This window comes from Ahaetulla prasina, chromosome 2 (genome assembly GCF_028640845.1).
Source record: "Ahaetulla prasina isolate Xishuangbanna chromosome 2, ASM2864084v1, whole genome shotgun sequence".
Classification (NCBI taxonomy): domain Eukaryota; kingdom Metazoa; phylum Chordata; class Lepidosauria; order Squamata; family Colubridae; genus Ahaetulla; species Ahaetulla prasina.
The window spans coordinates 189961620-189982834 of NC_080540.1; the positions used below are offsets into that span (position 1 = coordinate 189961620).

General features: G+C 38.6%; 1 protein-coding gene across 1 annotated transcript in view; it reads left to right on the plus strand.

Annotated features, from left to right (window-relative positions):
- Window positions 1-21215, plus strand: part of STXBP5L (syntaxin binding protein 5L) — a 93139-nt gene that overhangs the window by 25590 nt on the left and 46334 nt on the right. Inside the window, exons 6-10 of the mRNA XM_058171227.1 lie at window positions 7251-7314; window positions 10478-10561; window positions 17315-17438; window positions 18567-18645; window positions 19482-19636. Coding sequence (XP_058027210.1) covers window positions 7251-7314; window positions 10478-10561; window positions 17315-17438; window positions 18567-18645; window positions 19482-19636 — 506 coding nt within the window. The remainder of the gene's footprint in view (window positions 1-7250; window positions 7315-10477; window positions 10562-17314; window positions 17439-18566; window positions 18646-19481; window positions 19637-21215) is intronic.

A 21215-nucleotide genomic window follows, 5' to 3' on the forward strand; every position in this document is an offset into this window, starting at 1 on the left:
ACACTTTTCAACTTCATTCTGTGATAGGCACAGATTATAATTTATGTCTTCCACATAAGTATGGGATCAAATGTGTGGGTCTTCTAAAAGAAGTTAGTGTTAATTATTCAATTATTTCAAGACCAGATTATTTGAAGGAGATTTCTGGAGACAACTCAGGCAATTACCCCACACAATTCTATCTTCAGTAGCATCTGTTAAGACTTGCATGTATTTGTCTCAGAGAAAAAAACAGTGTGACATAGAGCAGCCCACACATATCCTTCAAAGGTTCAGCCCACTCCCTGTTGTTATGCATTTCCTGCTGTTAAATTTAAAATATAAGGGATGTAGCTCATCAAGTGCACTTATAGACATGAGCTTCAAATTTGGTTCCCATAGTCTTACATTTATTTCTCCTAGCCCTAATGCAATTTTTCAGGAGCTTTTTACATGCAAAAATAAATCTCTCTCTTAAAATGGAGCTGCTAGTGGATAGGAGTTAGTTTCAAGGAGCCTGTTAGATAGTCCAAAGAAATTCCTTTTTGGTCTGGGTCCAAAATAAGCACTATGAATTATATGCCTTCTCCTGGGAACTTTTAAACCGGCTGATGAATTTTTATAGTTGCTTGTTATTGAGGCTGTGAGCAGCTTCCATTAAAATATGGATCTTTATTCAGCAGACAGGGATATTCACAGATAGAGAAATCAGACTGTCTGGTATAAGATAGTCAACAAATGCGAGCAACATCCTGGACTCAACATTTGAATTCTGTCCATTTGCTAAAAGTTTGTTACTGAAGCGTATTTTGTATTGTGAAAGATTTAGCTGGCCAAAAAAAGGCAATATAAGAGCCAGATTCAGTTCAAGCCAAAGAGAGTAATTTTTTTTTTTCATTAAGCAACAACGTGATAACCAGCATAGTTTAAAGGATTAGTCTGATCAGGATTACTTGCCTGCAGGAAAATAAAGGAAGAGAAACCAAACACAGTGTCATTTATAGGGCCTAACCGCCCCCCCTTATTTAAAGCTAATCATCCAGAGGAGGCATTATCATCCTTATGAGCAGTCAAAGCAAGCGTGCTGTGCAAGCTGCTTGGGAACAATTAATTGTAACAGCAAGAGCTAAAGAGCAAGCCATATTGCTGGAGATTTGCAGCATCTTCCTAGGCTCCTGTAGCCTGCAAGTATCTAGGAGAAACATTTCTCAGAGCAGTCTGTGGAAAAAATTTGCATTGCCCCAGATATCTCATTAGCTACCAGTCAGTTTCAGAAAAATACAAATTAATTAGGCAACAGACATTTCAAAAGCCCCAAGGAGGAGATTTAATCCCTCCTGAATTGATTCTGAGCAATAACTGTTGGATACACTCTTTACTTATATTGATAGATTAGTTTGTATACCTAAAGAGAAGAACCTCGCCCTTATTATCCTATTTTCAAGGATAGAAGTTCCACAACCAAATTCGGTGGTAAAAACTGCTGCCAGGCTAGAGGGAGAGAATATCTGAACAGCTGAACAGGCAGGCTTTAGAACAGCCTGGCCCACTTTGGTTTGGGCCTTCATCCTTTATCATTAGATCTAAAAGTCCATGCTGTTCTCTAGAGCAGATTTATTTTCTGCCTTTGTACACTTTGAGCAGGCTTTCAGCTCAATATCTAGGACAGTGTTTTTCAACCTTTACATATCTTTACGATATGTGGGCTTCATATCGTATTCCCAGAATTCCTCAGACAGTCATGTATACCCTCATAGAGAGGGGTTATCTAGCTGGTTCAACCAGATTTATGATAAGTGGTTAAAATTTTACACACGTTCAAATTAAGCCAAAATCCACATGTGAAGAAGAAGACCATGTGAAGTCTTCCTAACATTTGTGTATGCCAATGTGGTAGGTGCAGAATAAACATCTCAATGTGTTGCATAGTTCAGTTCTCATGTCAGCATCTTACAGTTAGCTGTCTCTATAAATACTGTGCATTTGTAACTAAGGTATTTTATTTAACTATTTTGAAATTGATTAATGAGAGCAATAAGTTTGGTTTGATTTGGTTTAAAAATCAAGTTTGGCTTGAGAAACTAGTGTGGTGCAGAAATTAAAATTTGTAATTTTAAATGGGATTTTATGGTTTATGTATTTTAATTTAGGGGCCAAATTTAATAAGTTTTTTAGCATTGTTTTTATTTGTATTGTATCCATGGATTGTTGATTTTATCTGGCTGTGCACCGCCCTGAGTCCTTCGGTAGAAGGGCGGTATAAAAATTTAATAATAATAATAATAATAATAATAATAATAATAATAATAATAATAATAATAATAATAATAATAATAATAAAAAATAAATGGCCCAGAAATCAAGAGACAATGAATTTGAGACCTCTTCTAGGCATGAAACTGCTGGGTCATGCCCAGTCCCCCTTTCTCAGCCCAACCCATTTCTCAGGGTGGTGGTTGTGGGAAAAATAGAGGGGCAGGAGCATTAGGTATGTTTCTTGCCTTGAGTTTTATATATATAAAAAGATGGGATAAAAAAGAACAATATCCCAAGGTTAAATACAGTGCACATTATAATTCTATAGAATTTAGATTCACATGTATATAACTTAATAAAATAAAATCCATTACATTATATATGTGTACAAGACAGCCATTTTCCAAAGGTCACAGAAAAAGACTTGCCTTGCTTTCAGCACTGGGTTGCCCATCATTTTAATAATAATGCTTAGAACCCAATCCTATTGAGCTCTGTGCAAGTGCCATGGAGTGGTTCTGATGGAAAAAGTGTAATTTGAAATAGGGGGGAAAATGATGAAGTTAAAAACAGAAAAAAATAGAATAGAATAGAATAGAATTTTATTGGCCAAGTGTGATTGGACACACAAGGAATTTGTCTTGGTGCATATGCTCTCAGTGTACATAAAGAAAAGATACGTTCATCAAGGTACAACATTTACAACACAATTGATGATCAATATATCAATATAAATCATAAGGATTGCCAGCAACAAGCTATAGTCATACAGTCATAAGTGGAAAGAGATTGGTGATGGGAACTATGAGAAGATTAATAGTAGTGCAGATTCAGTAAATAGTCTGACAGTGTTGAGGGAATTATTTGTTTAGCAGAGTGATGGCCTTCGGGAAAAACTGTTCTTGTGTCTAGTTGTTCTGGTGTGCAGTGCTCTATAGCTGCTTTGAGGGTAGGAGTTGAAACAGTTTATGTCCAGGATGCGAGGGATCTGCAAATATTTTCACGGCCCTCTTCTTGATTCGTGCAGTATACAGGTCCTCAATGGAAGGCAAGTTGGTAGCAATTATTTTTCTGCAGTTCTAATTATCCTCTGAAGTCTGTGTTTTTCTTGTTGGGTTGCAGAACCGAACCAGACAGTTATAGAGGTGCAAATGACAGACTCAATAATTCCTCTGTAGAATTGGATCAGCAGCTCCTTGGGCAGTTTGAGCTTACTGAGTTGGCGAGAAAGAACATTCTTTGTTGTCCTTTTTAATGATGTTTTGATGTTAGCTGTCCATTTGAGATCTTGATATGATAGAACCCAGAAATTTGAAGGTTTCTACTGTTGATACTGTGTTGTCAAGTATTGTGAGAGGTGGAAGTATGGAAGGGTTTTTCCTAAAGTCTACCACCATTTCTACGGTTTTGAGTGTGTTCAGTTCCAGATTGTTTTGGTTGCACCACAAGGCTAGTCGTTCGACCTCTCGCCTATATGCGGATTCGTCATTGTCTCGAATGAGACCAATCACTGTTGTGTCATCTGCGAACTTCAGTAGCTTAACAAATGGATCATTGGAGATGCAGTCATTGGTATACAGAGAGAAGAGAAGTGGGAGAGCACACAGCCTTGGGGGCCCCTGTGCTAATTGTACAGGTATTTGATGTGATCTTGCTTAGCTTCACCTGCTGCTTCCTGTTTGTTAGGAAGCTTGTGATCCACTTACAAGTCTGTTCCGTACCTGTAGCTGGTTTAGCTTAGTTAGAAGAATGTCTGGAATGATGGTATTGAATGCTGAACTAAAGTCTACAAAAGGACCCTTGCATAGGTCTTTGGAGACTCAAGATGTTGTAGGATGTAGTGCAGAGCCATATTAACAGCATCATCTGTTGATCTATTTGCTCGGTATGCAAATTGCAAGGGGTCTAAGAGCGGATTCGTGATGGTTTTCAGGTAGGAAAGCACTAGCCTTTCAAAGGTTTTCATGACTACAGATGTTAGAGCAACTGGTCTGTAGTCATTCAGTTCCTTGATGGTGGGCTTCTTCGGCACTGGGATGATGGTAGAGCGTTTGAAGCAAGAAGGAACATAGCACATCTCTAGTGATTTATTGAAAATATGGGTGAAGATGGGGGCCAATTGGTCAGCACAGACTTTTAAGCAAGAAGGAGTTATCTTGTCTGGGCCTGGAGCTTTTCCTGGCTTTTGTCTGTGAAATAGGTCCTGCACTTCCTTTTCTGTGATCACTAGGGGTTGTGAACCCAATGAAATGGGGTCAGTTGTAGGAGGCTTGGCTGTTGTTGGTGTGTCTGAGATGGGGGTTGTGGAGATAGGTGGTTGTAGTTTCCTTTCAAACCTGCAGTAAAACTCATTCAGGTCATCTGCCAGTTGTTGATTACCTTCAGCCTGGGAAGGAGGTTTGCCATAGCCGGTGATATTTTTAAGAGTTTTCCACATGTTTGCTGGTTCATTTGCTGAAAATTGATTCTTTAGCTTTTCAGAGTAGCTTCTTTTGCTGCTCTTATCTCCTTGTTAGTGCATTTCTGGCCTGATTGTACAGCATTTTATCACCTTTTCTGTAGGCTTCCTCTTTGGAGCTGCTTACGTTTAGGTGTAAACCAAGGTTTGTTATTACTGTGTATTCGCAAGTTCCTTGTAGGTACACATAGGTCTTCACAGAAGCTGACATATGATGTTACAGTATCTGTGAGTTCATCCAGGTCTGCAGAGGTATCTTTAAAAATATTCCAATCAGTGCAGTCAAAACATGCCTGTAGCTTTAATTCTGATTCCTCCGTCCAGGTTTTCACTGATTTAATTATTGGTTTTATGGCTTTAAGTCTTTGCCTGTAAGCAGGTACAAGGTGAATCATGCAATGATCAGAGTGTCCTACAGCTGCACGTGGTAAAGACCGATAGGCATCTTTTAGTGTTGTGTAGCAGTGGTCTAGAGTATTCTTGCCTCTGGTGGGACAATTGACATGCTGAAAGTATTTTGGTAGTTCTTTCCTTAAGTTTGCCTTGTTTAGATCTCCCAAAACAATGGCCAGTGAATCAGGGTGTTTGGCTTCAGCCTCCATGATTTGGTCAGCTAGAGTTCGTAATGCCTCGTTTACACAGGCTTGTGGTGGGACATAAACAGCAATTAGAAGAAATGAGGAAAATTCACGAGGCAAATAGTAAGGTTTGCAGTTGATAATTAGAGTCTCTAAATTGTTGTCACAGAATTTGTAAATTATGTTAAAATCTTGACACCAGGTTGAATTAATATATAGGCATAAGCCTCCTCCTTTCTTTTTACCAGATGTTTCTGGAATCCTGTCTGATCGTTCAATTTGAAATCCTGGAATGTTCAGGCTGCTATTTTCAATTGATTCATTTAACCAGGTTTCAGAGAAGCATAGGACTGCTGAATTGCGAAAATCAGAATAGTATTTGTTTAAGAGGAGTATTTCATCCATCTTATTTGCAAGTGAGCGATATTTGTTAGGAAAATTGAAGGCAGAGGAGTTTTAGTGCAGTTCTTAGCTTGATTAAGATCCCAGATCGTTTACCTCGTTTCCTTCGTTTCCGTCGTTTGGTTTTTTTAGTAATCCATGGCTCCGTGGGAATTGCCTCCTCCTGTGTTAGAATCTCCTCCGTGTTTGTAAAGACAGGCGGGGGTGAGATTAAAGAAAGCTGCTCCTTAAAGAAATGTTCCTTAATTTTTAGCAGATGGTCTCGTGAGTAGGAAATCCGTAGTGAGTCACAGAGAACAATTAGAAATAAAGAAACAATTAGAGAGCATTTCACCGAGGCAGCCTTCGTCGGCGCCATCTTAGGTAAATAGCAGATAGAATTACAACCCTTTGTCTTGCACCAAACCCATCAAGCAGAGGCATGCCAGCTGTTTGGCCTAGTGGTTGAGGAACCAGGCTTGGAACTAGGAGACTGAGTTCTAGTGCCGCCTTTGGGCCAGTCACTTTGTCTCAGCTGAACTCACCTCAAAGGGTTGTTGTTGGATGCTTACAGCTGCAGGAGCATGAGTATCATACAGACTTGAGATGAAAGATTTTGGTTGCTCATTTCTGGATAATTGCTTTATTGGAATCCCTCTTTCTAGGTTTACTTGTGCTTAGAGCAGCCTTTTATAATTTAGCATCCTTCAGCTGTTTTTGACTCTAACTCCCTTAATCCACAGCCACAGTCATTTTTGGCCTATGTGAACTGTTTAAGTATGTGAATTTTTTAAAGTTAAGTTGCTTGGGAATATATTGTGCAACCTCTGAATCAGCCCTATTTCTAGCTTGTTAAAGAAGTCTTTTCTCCTAACTTAAAAAGATCACTATTTTATAAAACATTTACTGTAGTTGTAGGATTCTTTTGGACGTCAGTTAATTTTTTTAAGCATTTATATAATTGAAATATTCATAAGCACAATCCTATGCAAACACCAGTGAAAACATGAGAAATTAGTTTCACTTAATTCCTATTTTGGTCCAGTCCTCTACATCAGGCAGTTGTGAAGAATGAAAGTTTAAGATTGATAGAAATTCTTTAATATATTTAATACTAGGACAATTCCAAAGTCGATCATTAAAATATTTTCTATGAGCAAAAATATGCTCATAGTTATCCATTTTTATTGACTTGTTTCCTTAATAGACTTGGAACTCTGTAAATTGTGTCTTTAGCAAAATATTTAACAAAGTACTACACATCATTCTGTTTAGCAAGCTTAATTAAGTATAAAAATTAAATGGGTATAGAATTCATTAAAAAGTCATATTAGTGGAGCATTCATTAGTTCCTCATCAAGTAGATTGAAATAGATATTCAAAGACCTCTACTCTCTTCCTGGATCCTGTTTCTCTCTCCCTATTCTCTAATCATTTTAATGAGCATATTTCCTATTTTCTCACTGAAAGTAGGATCATATTCAGTTTATGTAATAGCTGAATGGCTTCTTACTTGACGTCCTCTAAAATTATCTGCTTGGTTTACAAAACAATAATAAATTGTACTTGCTTTTTATAGTCTCAATTTTGATTTGCAGATCAACAAAGACTCACCCTGGGCCTGTTGTACATCTAAGCGATAGCCCAAGAGATGAAGGGAAAGTGAGTAACAACACAAGTATTTCTCAGTATTTTTGTTTTAGCAGTTTTTGCCCTTTTGCTACAGTTAATTGGGCAATTTAAACACATCAGCATCCATAAAAAGTATGTAATGCTATAGGCAATACAATATTATGGAGAAAAAATAATGTATACTCCTTTTGGGTAAGGTTAAACAAATTTTTAATAAACAGAAATTTTACTGACCTGAACATACAAATACAGTAAATACTTCTGAACTGTGCAATGTAGATAGAAATATTTTGTAAATAGGCTGTTGGTTCACTATCTATTAAAAATATGTATTTTCAATCAGTTTATTTTGTTTTGCTTAATGCAGTGCTGTTTAATTGATGAATAAAATATTATAATATGCTTCAATATAAATATTGATTTAAATTTTTATTCCACCTCCCCTTAAGAGCAAAATGTCAGTCAGATCAGAGATGCTGCCTCTCCAAAGTCAGAAAGACAGGCTCCAGTGGTCTTCCAGAGAAAAGTAAACTGGGCTCTGGGCTACCCTGGAGATAATCCAAGAATGCCAGACCAATTAAAGAAGGAAGACCAGAACTTTGCATCTCTGTCTTCCTTGGTAGATATATTTTTAGCTTCATAACTAGTAAAAATAACTTGTTTCAGCTCCATAACTAATGAAAAGCAAAGGCAAAACATCTGAAAGAAAACTATTTGTTTAAGTAGATATACTTAAGGAGATAAGTGAATCCCTGAATTCTGCAGCAGTAGAAGCTGATGAGAAAATTACCATGAAAAAAGTCAACTAACTGATTTTTCAAACAAAACAGGCTTCTTTTTGGCCTATCATTTCCATGAGCTGGATGCCTAAACTTAGCAAGCCAAGATGGCACCAGGAAGCCCAGGTCACACCAGAAACTGCTCCATTACCACCTACTAAAAACCATCTGTTCAGCTAAGCCATTCAATCATTAAAGATACCTTGAATTCTCCATACAAAGTATCCATAAAAGCATTTGAAAACTGTGGCAATAATTAAGTATCTCTTCATATTTAGATCATATTCAAATTCTAAACTTGAGAAAAATCTGGGTATCTCCTGGATTTGCAAATAGATGTTTCATCTAATCAATATCCTGTACTCACGGTCCTTTCTAAAGCTTAGCTAAAATGGTGGATCAGAGTACTCCCAATCAAAGACTTATTAAACCAAGAACCAGACTACATCAATTTCATGATGGATACCAAACTGAAAGAATGAGAAATCTTGAAAGTTCTGAGGCATCCTTGCCAATTTAGATCTGAATACTTCATACCACTAAAAAGTTGTATGCTATTACAGGATTTGTATGCCTTCCCAATCACAGATTCTTGGAATCTGCCATTGCCTTTTAGGATTCATTTCGAAATATCTTGTCCTAGATAGATTGACTCTTATGCTCCTCTTGCAGGTGGCTAGTTAGATTGATTCCTGAGAGTAAACACAGGTCAGCGGACAAAGACTGCTGCCTAGCTAATTTTGAATTACTATGCCTCTTTGAACTTTTCACTGTTCAGTGACTCATTCAGCTGCATTAAGTTAGTTAGGGGAGGAAAGACAGTTCCCTTCTTTTTAAATTTATCTTTACACTTAGAATAATTTTAAGAGGACTGTAATCTGATGGTGTATTAAGTTTTGGAATGGTGTGCTAAAATCCATTAGAACATACATATATACATACATAACATACATACATACATGTATATTCACTACAGAATCCTATTTTTGTCATGGGATCTGGGTGGGAGATATAGGCTTGCTGGGGCATGGGCACCACTTTTATTCTGTTAATTATTTTAATATCATATTGCTTTGTTTTTATGCATATTCTTATTTACTTTAATACATTTTTGTTATATTTAGTAATTATAATAGCATTATAAAAAGCTTAGTTTTTCCCAATTAATACAGCAGTAAGATCATTTCATCGTCTTCCCTACCAAGGACAAATGTTGCTTCTTCCATCTGTTCCAGAAGTAGGGGAGATGCGGAGTTTCTTCTAATTAGCAGAGAAGGCTTTGCTAAAGAAACAAATTATCCCTCTCTCCTGGAGAAGTTTCAATATCTCAGCAGAAAAGGAAGAGAGAATTCAGCACAGGGAAGCTGGAGAATAGTGGTGAGCTGTCTGGAAAAGCTTGGGTGAGAATTGTAGGAAGTTGAAGAGACAGAATATGCTGGGAAAAATCAGGTAGAGGAAGAGGAAAGAGTGCCAAGCAGCCAGGGTGATGCAAAAGAGGAGCAGCCAAGCAGAAAGGCAGAGATGCAGTGAAGGAGAAGTGACTAAGCATTTAAGAACACAGATGGAGAAAATGGAAAGCAAAGTGAAAGAAGACCTAGATAAGAATGGGAGAGAAAGGCAGCATTGGAGGGGAGGAATAGAAGGAAATGTGGAAGATATCCAGGCAATAAAGCTGGTGGGAAATGGAATGGCAAGTGGTTTCAGGACAGGGAAAATGTTAGGGAATATGAGGGGCAATCTAAGGTATGGTTGTTTTGGGGAATAAATTGACCCCCTTTTCCCTGTGACAACCTTCAAGTATTGGTAGACAGCTATCACGTCACGCCTAAGCCTGCTCTTTATTAGGCTAAACATACCCAGCTCCTTTAGCCCATCATATGCTTTAGCCTCCAGTCTTCTTATCATTTTCGTTGCTTTTCTCTGCATATTATCTTGGGTCTCAGCATCTTTTTTGTATTGTGGTAACCAGAATTGGACGCAGTATTCTGAGTGTGGCCTTACTACTGCAGTATAGAGTAGTGCTAGCACTTCTCATGATCTTGATGTTGTCCCTCTGTTGATGCAACCTAGGATTGCATCGGCTTTTGGCAGCTGCAGCACATTGCTGGCTCATATTTAAGTAGTGCTCTACTAGAATTCCTCTCACAGGTACTACTGTTGAAGGAGGTACTATCTATTCTGTTGATTTACCTGATGATGCTTCTGTTTGCATATTTTGTTTACTGTAAATATATTTATTTATATAAAACTGAGTGATATCAGCATCTCTGATTCCATTTGGACACTGGCTACACATTTCCCTGACGTATTATTGCATATGTTACATTTAGCTGCATGTGCTTTACAATAAATATTCTTAACACATATTAATCTGATAATTTGATTGTGTTTTCTTTCCCCTCCCTCTTCCTCAGTTATTAATAGGTTATGAAAATGGGACCATAGTATTATGGGATTTGAGATCAAAAAGAGCAGATTTAAGAGCATATTACGATGAGGTAAGCTATTTCAGTTTTTTATTAAAGCACATGTACAGTTTTCTGGTTTCTAAAATATATACAATGATTAATTAATGTCTTCCATTTGCCTCAGACATGATGCATACTGAATGGATGGCAGCAAAAAGAAATAAAAGTGCAAAGTTCAGATGTACATGAGATAATCAAGATCAGCCATAATTGTGTTATGCTTGCTATCTTCCTCTATTCAATTTATTAAAACCACATTGCCATGTTACTTTAGGAGAGCCAGTTCCTACAAGGCATTTGCTTCCAACCTAGTCATAGCCATCTTCTCAAGAAGAAAATTGAATAATCACATATCTAAGCTCTGTGCTCTTTAAAAGAAGAATGAGATATTGAATAAATATTTATTTAATATTATCTCAGATTTTAAATACTTTAGAGCTAAAGTTTATTAATGTGTGAAACCAGGTCCACTTATTATATACAGTAATATGACGATAAGAAAGAAATTAGCATTCCTTTTTAAGATAAAGCACTCTAATTCTTATTTCCTGGAATATTGTACCAACTGGACTATTATTAAATTTTTCTTCTCCAGATTTTGTGACTTGTTTATATAGGAAATTCCATAGAAAGTTAGAGAAGGTAGCATAAAAAAGCCATACTAATTAAAATTGTCTGATAAACATATATGTGTTAAGAAAATCTATATATAAAATGTTTTTAATTATTTACAGTAAGAATTAGCACCTGAAAATTAATATGAATTTTTAAAGATTTGTAATGCAAATTGGTGTGTCAACAGGTTAGAACAAATAAATATATATATTGATTCTGTCTGTGGTACCTAAGTAGTAATACCTGTACTTAGTACCTGTGGTAACTAATCCATAAAGAAACCCCCACTAAAATCCAAGACAGAGAACAAGAAAATGGCAAAGCCCCCCTCCCATATATAAAAGGTACTACAGACAGAATTAACAAGATCCTCCACAAACACAACATCAAGACAGCTGCACAAACCAAAAAATATCCACCATCCTAAGAAACCCCAAAGACAAAATTGAGTTCGAAAATCAAGGAGTATATGAAATCCCATGTACCGCCTGCAGCACCACATACATCAGACAAACCAACAGAAGAATAAGTGCACGCATTGAAGAACATAAGAACTCAGTCAGAAAAGAGGAACCAACTTCTTCCCTGGTCCAACACCTTAAAGCCACAGGACATAAAAGTGACTTTAAAAATACCATAACTATCGCCAAAACTGAACACTTTAACAACAGAATAATCAGAGAAGCCATCAAGATAAAAAAACGCCCACACAGCATGAATAAACAAGATGATACCTCCCACCTACCAGCCATTTGGAAACCTGCCCTTATTGACAAATGAGTCCCTAACATGAAGAATGATGCAAGACCCACACTCACGAGTGCCACACAGCATGTCACCATCACACATCCACGCGGAAAGCAGACTCAAATCCACATCGATAATGAAGCACGACCACAGACCAGAAGCCAGACCGCAGCTGCATCACTAGCCATTTCAAACCCCTCCAATCCATACATGCAGCAGACTGACACCCACCATGAAGATGTAGCATGACCACGAACGCGAAGCCAAACAACAGCAATTCAGCTCACCAACTCAAATCCCCCTGCAACTCAGACTAATCTGAGCACAACCAAGCCCCCCACCCAAGCAGAACACCCCCCCATCCAATCAGAGCACAGCCAACCCCACCATCCAATCAGAACACAGCCAAACCCCCAACCAATCAGAACACACCTCCACCCAATCAGAACACAGCCAAGTTCCCAACCAGTCAGTTCAAACCCCCACTAGCAGTTAAAAGGAAGAAACAGCTGCGATCACACATCGCTCCTAGAAGCACGAAGCTGTAAACACCAGCCTGAAGATGATGAATGAGACTTCGTTGAAACATCGCCAAGAGACTTCCAATTTTACGTGGGAGAAAACACGAATAACCAAAGACCTACATACAAACACCCGCGAAAACCTCAAAGTACACACACACACACACACACACACACACACATACACACACACACACACATGTGTATGTGTGTGTGTGTGTGTGTGTTCTGTCCCCTCCATTCCTTCCCAAAACAATACACCAGCCGAGGCGGTCTGCCAGCAATTTATTTACACTTGGCTGGGTTCCTTCTGGCAACAAAAGTTCTGGCAACGTTCCTTCATGTGACAGCCAAGTCCTTATCACTTAGCAGCGTGCCGACAGATCGTTGCCAGGGCAACCAGGAGTCTGCAGGATGATCTAAAGTACTCACGAGTAATCCCAGCCTTCAGTCCAAAGCAGTCACATAGCCAGTAGTCCGTAACTTTGTCCGACACAAGGGCCTATGGAGCACTCTCCCTGCTTTTATCCCCTGTGGGGTGTGGCTTCATGACTCAGCACTCCCTGGGCCTGCCCCACCCCTTCCTCTGCTGCGCACGCTTCTCTCAGCGTCGCTGTTTCGTATCAAGCCAAGATTGATCCTCAGTAGCTGGTTCTTGGGACGTTGCCAGGGAGGAGGAGGGGTCAGGGGAAAGAGGCCTTGTCACCTCCTCCTCCTCCTCCTGGCCTGCAGCTGGAATCTGAGATGGTGCCAGGGAGGAGGAAGATCCAGGGGGGGAAGGAGGTCTTGCCAGCTCCTCCTCCTCACTCTCTGAGTCATCCGGTTCCAGGAGGCCTGGCCCGAAGGCCGGAGCCACAACAGTATGTTAAATACAGTATTATGAAATTCTTCTTGAATCTGAAGTAGATTTACCTACAACTGTGATGGTGAACCTATGGCTCTCATGCCAGAAGTGGCATGCAGAGCCATCTCTCTGGGCACGCAAACTGTCACCTGTTGTTCTTCTGGTTCCGGCATACCAGCCTTCACACGCAAGGGAGTGCGGGAAACTGGAAGAACAGCCACCTGGTGCTCATGCATGCACTGGGAAGATGATCTTCCGGTTTCTGGTGCACGCATGCACACTGGCCACCTGGTCTTCTGGTTTCTGGAGTGCATGCAAAGATCATCTTCCCTGCACTCGTGTGCACACCAAGCGGCTGCTCTTACGGTTTCCGCCGCGTGCATGCACACCGGCCAGCTGGCCTTTGTGCGCACATGCACGCCAGAAACCAGAAGACCAGGTGGCCGGCACGCGCATGCACACTGGATGGCTACTCTTCCAGTTTTCAGCACGCGCATGTGTGTGTTGCCATTTCGGCACTCGGGGCCGAAAGGTTCGCCAACACTGCCCTAGGCACACGTGAGAATAAGTCTGAATCCTTTGCAGTATGTTCACTCTTCAACTGTTTGAAAACAGATACCATGTCCCCTGTCAACCCTTCGCTTAATAAATTGCTGAAATGGCTAGAGCCAAATGAATCAACTTGCTTTTTTAAAAATAGAGTAATGAAGTCTACATCTCTGGTTTTGTTCTGGTTTGGTTTAATACAAAAAAAGGCATATTAAAAGCCTTAAATGGGTTGATAATAGTGGGGTTTTTTTCATTATTAAACAACACTCAAAGAAAATTCCCAGTTTATACCAAATGTGGTCAGTACAATCCTTGGCTCAATAACCATATTAATATTTTTTAATGATTACATTTAATGTAATGATTTCATATAGTTTTGTTTTAGAAATCGATAATTGGAGTCTCCAGACCCAAATCTTGTTTTCTTTGGTTATAATTTCTGTATAAGCCAGGTATACATTGCAAGCGATGTACAGGAATGAAATTGGGAACACACCAATAGAATACTGTTGTTGATGATGATGAAAATCATGACAATCTGGGAACACATACAGTTGAAAGAATAGTATTGAGTGTATGACACACTGAGTGCCATACCTAAAGGCCTTAGTACAGTGATGGCAAACTTTTTCGGCACCGAGTGGCAAAACCGGAACGCATGTGCATGTGTGTGTGCCGGAGTGCTGGAAACACAAAGACCAGCTGGCCGGCACATGCATGCTTGTGTTTTGGTTCTCTTCCAGGCCAAAAATGGCCCTAATAATGGCCTGGAAAACAACCCAAAAATGGCCTGTATTTTGGCCATTTTTTGAGCCATTTTCTGGTGCTCTGGTGCCTGCAAAGACCAGCTGGTGCACTGGAAACCAGGAAAGCAGCTGGCGATGGTGTGCATGCCCGCAGAGAGGGCTCTGCGTGCCACCTCTGACACGTGTGCCATAGGTTCTCCATCATGGGCCTAGGGCATAAACCAAGAACTGATGGAATTAAACTTTAAACATAGAGATTAGATGTTAGGAAGAATTGATGACAGTAAGAGCTGTTCATTAGTGGAAATGATTACCACATGAACTGGCTTCTTCACTGAGGCTTTCAATCAAGTGGATAGTCATCTAGTAGGGATAGGGTAGTGAATCATGTTAGTGTTTAGTGGACTGGACTTGACCTCTTAGATCTCTTCCAACTATGATTCAATGATTTGTTTGTTGCATGATGATTTACTGAGTGATTTAAAACTATTAAGCTTTAACCTTAATCACAAATACCAAATCTGCTGTCCTGCTCTCTGCACTTATCTTTAGAAATAGAAATAGAAATAGAATTTTTATTGGCCAAGTGTGATTGGACACACAAGGAATTTGTCTTGGTGCATATGCTCTCAGTGTACATAAAAGAAAAGATACGTTCATCAAGGTACAACATTTACAACACAATTGATGATCAATATATCAATATAAATCATAAGGATTGCCAGCAACAAGCTATAGTCATACAGTCATAAGTGGAAAGAGATTGGTGATGGGAACTATGAGAAGATTAATAGTAGTGCAGATTCAGTAAATAGTCTGACAGTGTTGAGGGAATTATTTGTTTAGCAGAGTGATGGCCTTCGGGAAAAAACTGTTCTTGTGTCTAGTTGTTCTGGTGTGCAGTGCTCTATAGCGTCGTTTTGAGGGTAGGAGTTGAAACAGTTTATGTCCAGGATGCGAGGGATCTGCAAATATTTTCACGGCCCTCTTCTTGATTCGTGCAGTATACAGGTCCTCAATGGAAGGCAAGTTGGTAGCAATTATTTTTTCTGCAGTTCTAATTATCCTCTGAAGTCTGTGTTTTTCTTGTTGGGTTGCAGAACCGAACCAGACAGTTATAGAGGTGCAAATGACAGACTCAATAATTCCTCTGTAGAATTGGATCAGCAGCTCCTTGGGCAGTTTGAGCTTACTGAGTTGGCGCAGAAAGAACATTCTTTGTTGTCCTTTTTTAATGATGTTTTTGATGTTAGCTGTCCATTTGAGATCTTGCGATATGATAGAACCCAGAAATTTGAAGGTTTCTACTGTTGATACTGTGTTGTCAAGTATTGTGAGAGGTGGAAGTATGGAAGGGTTTTTCCTAAAGTCTACCACCATTTCTACGGTTTTGAGTGTGTTCAGTTCCAGATTGTTTTGGTTGCACCACAAGGCTAGTCGTTTGACCTCTCGTCTATATGCGGATTCGTCATTGTCTCGAATGAGACCAATCACTGTTGTGTCATCTGCGAACTTCAGTAGCTTAACTGATGGATCATTGGAGATGCAGTCATTGGTATACAGAGAGAAGTGGGGAGAGCACACAGCCTTGGGGGGCCCCTGTGCTAATTGTACAGGTATTTGATGTGATCTTGCTTAGCTTCACCTGCTGCTTCCTGTTTGTTAGGAAGCTTGTGATCCACTTACAAGCCTGTTCCAGTACCTGTAGCTGGTTTAGCTTAGTTAGGAGAATGTCTGGAATGATGGTATTGAATGCTGAACTAAAGTCTACAAAAAGGACCCTTGCATAGGTCTTTGGAGACTCAAGATGTTGTAGGATGTAGTGCAGAGCCATATTAACAGCATCATCTGTTGATCTATTTGCTCGGTATGCAAATTGCAAGGGGTCTAACAACGGATCCGTTATGGTTTTCAGGTAGGAAAGCACTAGCCTTTCAAAGGTTTTCATGACTACAGATGTTAAAGCAACTGGTCTGTAGTCATTCAGTTCCTTGATGGTGGGCTTCTTTGGCACTGGGATGATGGTAGAGCGTTTGAAGCAAGAAGGAACATAACACATCTCTAGTGATTTATTGAAAATATGGGTGAAGATGAACAGTTATTGAACAGTTATGCAAAGAACTGAACTCTAAAAATTTCTTTTTATATATTTAAATGCAATTGAGCTCAGTGGGATTTAGCTCTAAGAGAAAATTGTAGAATTCAGTGGTTAATCTAAATAATAAAAATGGAAGGGGCTATAGATGGTTGACTGAGTGCAAGAATCTAATTTATCACTGGTAGCTATCAAGATTTTGCTTGAACAGTGAAGGAGAAATTGGTTCCTTTATCAAATTGTTCTTGCTATTAGATTTTTTCTTCCAGACTTTTAGTAACTTCCTGTTACTTAAAGTCATTGTTCCCTGATTTCCCCACTTAGAACCAGAGTAGGAGAAGGAGGATGGTGAAAGTATTCACATTTAATTAGAAACCCAAAAGAATGAAGGAAGTTTTGAAGAAGCTTCTTTTGTTTTTTCCTACCCATTCCCTCATGTATTCTTGCTCTTCAAGGGGGCTTAATAAGTTAATTAGACCCTGAGCATTTATCACTTTTCATGTTCCTGGTGTTAAACCTTGGTGAATTCATTCTACATAAATTTGATTTCTCTAGAGGTGGTCTCAATAGGCATGGCCATTATATGTATTCTCAACAATAAAGAAAAGAGGATATCATTATTTCTGGGAGCTCAAGATTCTCTTTGGAATTTATTGTTCTGTTTAGGCTATTCACTCAATTGGATGGCATCATGAAGGGAAGCAATTTATGTGCAGTCATTCTGATGGCAGTTTAACTCTATGGAATCTAAAAAGTCCCAGCCGGCCTTTCCAGATAATCATTCCGCATGGTAAGATACATCCATTGTTGCTGGTATATGTAAGATACAATTCAAGTTCTGACCTAAGCAATGCATTTTTGTGTTGCCTCTGACTGAGCAATGGACCTTGCTAATTTCAAGATAGAATTATAGCATTTGAATCTGGGATCTATTTATCACAGCTTTCATGATTTTTTAATTGGAGCTGCTTTTCATAATCTAGCCTGTTGTTGTGAATAATGTGGCAGGGGACTCACTATTCTCTTTTTCTCCAGAAATCAAAACTTAATAGAAGACAAGATCTATACTAGGGACAAATCTCAGTAAAGGGTAATGTGCCTTAGAGCTAAGGTTATCTGGATTAGCCAAAGACCAGCTTGGTGGATGGGCCAACCAGAAAAGGGCAATCTTTTAACTTGCGGATTAATTTACCTCTTGTTTACCTAGTTGAGAAAAATGTCCCCATATTTCTGAATTGTTGCCAAATGATGACAATGGATACTTATATAATTACTTACTGTGTAAATAAGGTGAAAATGTCTGAGGAAAAAAAATTGTCCTAAGGATAGCCTCCAAAACTCAAAGAAAGAAAGAAACAAGAGGGCATCTTATTTTGAAATTCCTCAGTGAATAGGAAGATGAGCCAAACTGTAAGAAAACTGAGATAAGATTTTGCCTAGGCTGCCAAAATGTCTAGAGTCAATCCTGCATGAAATATCATGAATATTATGAGACTAAAGATGAGAAATTTTTCAGAAAGAAAAGGTTGTCTAGAAAAATGAATTGTTACCACTGCCTGAGATGTGCTTTAAAGGAGCAAGCTTGCTCTTTTTGCCAGCTGACTAACACTGTCTTTTTCAGCAAAGGTTTGGCATTTTATTACTAATACTAATTTATTATTTAGCCATTAGACCGCACCTGAATCACCTAAGTGTTTCAGTTCTTTTTGATGCCATAGCCCCAGCTGAGCTCAGGAAGTGCATTGGGATGTTGTTCTTTGTTGTATCCCTGAGGTCATCTCCAATCCACCGAGGCCCCTAGAAACATGATCGCTTTAGTTTTGTAATTGTTTGTTATTGCTCAGAACAGCCATAGCAACTCTTACCTACTGGCATTATGGGAAAATAAGTGGGTCTTTTCTAAACAATTCTTTTACAGGTAAAATTCAGCGAGATGGGAAAAAAGTTGAATCTTGTAAGCCCATTCTTAAAACAGAATACAAGACCTGTAAAAACAGGTAGGTACTCTTCTTGATCACACGAAGGAGGCAGCTATGATCTTGAGACAGGGCCTTGCACCTGTTGAAACCAGGCCACGATTAGGTTCACTTTTCTGCCTCTCTCAGCTATGAACATATATGGCACTATTAATCAATGTGACAATTTCTGTGTGAACCTGTACAGGATCTATAAGAAAAACTGAGACCAGAAAAATGGTTTTGGTTCCTTTTAAGTGTTTCAAGAAAGTTTATAGAGATTGACTTCACACATTGCAATCAGATGTAATTTATTTATCCTTTGTTTATTGAATAAGCCTTATATTATTGATATTAGTGGAGAGGGAGAGGTACTATTTAAAGCAGGGGTCTCCAATCTTGGCAACTTTAAGAGTTGTAGAGTTCAACTCTGGGAGTTGAAGTCCACAAGTCTTAAAGTTGCCAAGGTTGGAGACCTTTGATTTAAAGGAACTTTCTTGTTTTCAGCAAATGAGCAATGCATTTGTGATGCAGGAGTTCAGTATATACAGCAATGATCATCTGTACCATAAGAGAACCTACCTCCTTCAGCATTTGCCATTATTTCTGGATTGGACAAGCAACTGAGGTTACTGCTTTGATTGGCCAAAGATAAGGAAGCAGTGAAAGCTGCACAAATGACTACTTTAAACATCACAGTTATAAGAAAGAAATTCGATAAACTTATGAGTTTTAGAAAGATCACTTATGGTAGAAAGATTATTAGTTTTAATTACAATTTGGATATAATCTCTTCATCTCAAATTGCAAAAATTGCTATTTTAAAGTCAATGAAAAAGTGTGAACTATAATTATTAATGTTTTATTTTTTAATATAGTGACCCTTTTATCATTTTTTCTGGTGGACTTTCTTATGATAAACCTTGGCGAAGGCCAGGTCTGACAATCATGCATGGAAAAGCAATTACAGTGCTTGAAATGGATCACCCTGTGGTTGACTTTTTAACTCTTTGTGAAACTCCATACCCAAATGGTAAGTATGTGTAACAAGTTTAAATAATAAATAACACAACAAACAAAGAATAGTAACTACATTGCATGACATTGCCATGAAAAATTCCATAATCCTGTTATTAGGCCAACTGAAATTTTGTAACAGTTTCAAACTTAGTTTTTTGTTTTCTAAACTCATCATAAGATAGATGTTTAAAAGCCAGGAAAGAAAACAGTGAAGCAGGAAGGGACTGATTAAGGGTTCTAAAAAATGGAAAAGCTGGCAATAATTATAAAAATTCAGTTGAGCCAATTAAGGTACTGGCTCTGTGTATTTTTTAATATTACAGGTAGTCCATGACTTACAACAATTCATTTAGTGACTGTTCAAAGTTACAACTTTGAAAAAAGTGACTTATAACCGTTTTTCAAACTTACAACTATTGTAGCATCCCCATGGTCACATGATTAAAATTTTGATGCTTGGCAATCGACTCATATTTATGACAGTTGCAGTGTTCCAAGGTCATGTAATCACCTTTTGCAACCTTCTTAGAAGCAAAGTCAATGGGGAAGCCAGATTCATTTAACAACCATGTTACTAACTTAATAACTGCAGTGATTCACTTAACAACTGTGGCAAGAAAAGTTGTAAAATGGGGCAAAATTCACATAAATGTTTCACTTAGCAACAGAAATTTTGGGCTCAATTGTGGTCGTAATTCAAGGTCTACCTGTATTAGGCATTTTGAAACAGAAATAAAAACTAAGTTGACTTTGTATATAATATACAAATGGATGAAGACTATTGCTAACATAGTGTAAGCCGCCCTGAGTCTTCGGAGAAGGGCGGGATATAAATGCAAATAAAATAAATAAAATAAAAAATTAAAGTAGAGGAAAGAAAGAAGGAAAAAAAGAAAACAAAGAAAAAGCCAAAAGTGAAAAAAAGAAAGGAAATAGAAAGAAGTAGCTTCTAATTTTGTTTACAAGTTCAAATATAAAATTATTACTTATTTTTTGGTTACAAAAAACTCTTTTGTTATCCATTTTTTCTAATCACAACATAAATCATAAATTCATTTTTTCTGTTTCATCCAAAAACTCTATAAGGAATTTCCAATCAATAATATTAATAATACCAGGGGCCGTGGTAGCTCTGGCTGGTAAGAAGCCTGTTATTAGAACACAGCAGCCTGCAATTACTGCAGGTTCAAGCCCGGCCCAAGGTTGACTCAGCCTTCCATCCTTTATAAGGTAGGTAAAATGAGGACCCAGATTGTTGGGGGGGCAATAAGTTGACTTTGTAAATATACAAATAGAATGAGACTATTGCCTCATACACTGTAAGCCACCCTGAGTCTTCGGAGAAGGGTGGGATATAAATGTAAATAATAAATAATAAAATAATAATAATAAATGTAGATATTGTGTTTTCCCTAATTAAGCCTAGCAGGGAAGCCTGCTAGGCCCAAAATGGGCCACAGGGTGGGTGCACTGCACCCCCATCCCTTCCCCCCACACTCAAACATGCACATACTATCCCCATGGGCATGCGTGCACATCTCCTGCATGCACCCCGCCCCCCGCACATGTGTGGCAGAGACCCAAAAATCAGC